This window comes from Hipposideros armiger, unplaced genomic scaffold, assembly GCF_001890085.2.
Source record: "Hipposideros armiger isolate ML-2016 unplaced genomic scaffold, ASM189008v1 scaffold_667, whole genome shotgun sequence".
NCBI classification, from domain to species: domain Eukaryota; kingdom Metazoa; phylum Chordata; class Mammalia; order Chiroptera; family Hipposideridae; genus Hipposideros; species Hipposideros armiger.
The window spans coordinates 220,443-222,007 of record NW_017732017.1 but is presented as its reverse complement, the minus strand read 5'-3'; the positions used below and the strand labels follow the sequence as shown (position 1 = coordinate 222,007).

At 52.7% G+C, this 1,565-nt stretch overlaps 1 protein-coding gene across 1 annotated transcript in view; it reads right to left on the bottom strand.

The window, feature by feature from the left end:
• The window catches only part of ABCB10 (ATP binding cassette subfamily B member 10), a 42,560-nt gene that overhangs the window by 20,526 nt on the left and 20,469 nt on the right, over positions 1 to 1,565 (bottom strand). Inside the window, 1 exon segment of the mRNA XM_019626347.1 lies at positions 1,484 to 1,554. Within this exon segment, the coding sequence (XP_019481892.1) occupies positions 1,484 to 1,554 (71 nt within the window).

Here is a 1,565-nt window from a genome sequence, read left to right as displayed (position 1 = left end):
CTACCTTGAGGTCTAGACTGCACTCAGGTCTAGACTACACTCAAGTCTAGACTGCCTCGAGAACACTAAACAACCAGAGCAATGTGTCCTACCGAAATGACCAAGGTGGCAAAGAGACCAAAAACCACGCATCGTCCGATAAGCAGTGGGAGGAGGACACCCCTGACAAGTGGAGGGAGGCAGAGTGGCCTCCATGGACTCAGCACAAGGAGGAGATGCCGACAGCTGGAGCTGCTCAAAGAAGAAACAGGCAACGTCTAGAAGTAACACAGAGGGTTTTCCTGTCAACCCTGCAATTTGCTGATTGTTATGTGAAACAATACTAGCATCTCTTCAACAACTTATTTAAATTTGCCAAATCTCACTTGCACTGAAACTAGCAGAATCACTATGAGGCTGCCCTAAAATGCTGAGGAAAAGCTGCCAACTGGACCACCACTCACTCATTCGACACCTCATAACTACAGGCCCACCTGCAGCAAACACTGTCCCAGGCACCTGGGAGGGAATGACGGGCATGGAGTGTCCTCCATGGGAGTTTCGGGACAGGAGAGGTGGGAATTAGAGTGAGCAAATGAAAGAGAGAGAGAAACTTCAGGTGGAAGACGGTCTGAGGCCCCAGGGCAGGAAGGAGCTTCTGCCTTCATTATGGAATGCCCCACTCTGAGCAGACAAGCACAGTCCAGCAGCATGCTGGTGATGGCCACCACGGGGACGCGTGCAGGGCAGGCCTGACTGTTCTGGGGCCTGAACACAGCTGAGCTCGGGGGAACCAGGTGCATTTGGGTGTCCTCAGCAGTGGGGAGGGATGTCCACGGGGCCCCTGGGACCTGAGTGCACTGTCTCAAAACCACCTACCTCCCTTGCTCTCGTTGCATGCTTAGTACTAACTTCTGCACACTACCCAGGGTACTGTCACACGAAGGTGTGTTGGAAAGCAAGAACACACATCTCACTGCTAGGAAGGGAGACACCCAAACGACTAAGCAGACAGGATGGCACAGCCACCACTAGTTCTTGCGAGCCGGCTTACCATTAACCAGGTAGGTCCAGGGAGCACATGCAAAGAAACAAAGTCCTACTGGTGTTACCCCAGAGCTAAAGACCAGGTCCCAGGAGATGTCTCCTCATGAGACCCTGTCATGGGCTGATGGTTATGGGCCCTTGAAATTCATTATGTGGAAGCCCTAAGCCCATGTGGCTATATTTGGAGATGGGGTCTCTAAGGAAGAAATTAAGGTGAAATGAGGCCATGAGGGTGGAGTCCTGATCTGAAAGGACTGGTGTCCTTATGAGACCCCTGAATCTGCTCTCCACACAAGCACTGAGAAGGCCACATAAAGTCACAGCAAGACGGCAGCCGCCTCAAGCCAAAAAGGGAGGCCTCAGGATGAACCTCCTCTGCTGACACCGTGACCTGAAACTTCCAGCCTCCGGAGTGTGAGAAAGAAACCTCTGCTGTTTGAGCCACTGTCTATGGCACTTGGTCACGGCAGCCTGAGCTGACTGAGACACGCCCTGACTGGCCCCCGACCTACAGCGGACTGTCTTTAACTGTTACAGAA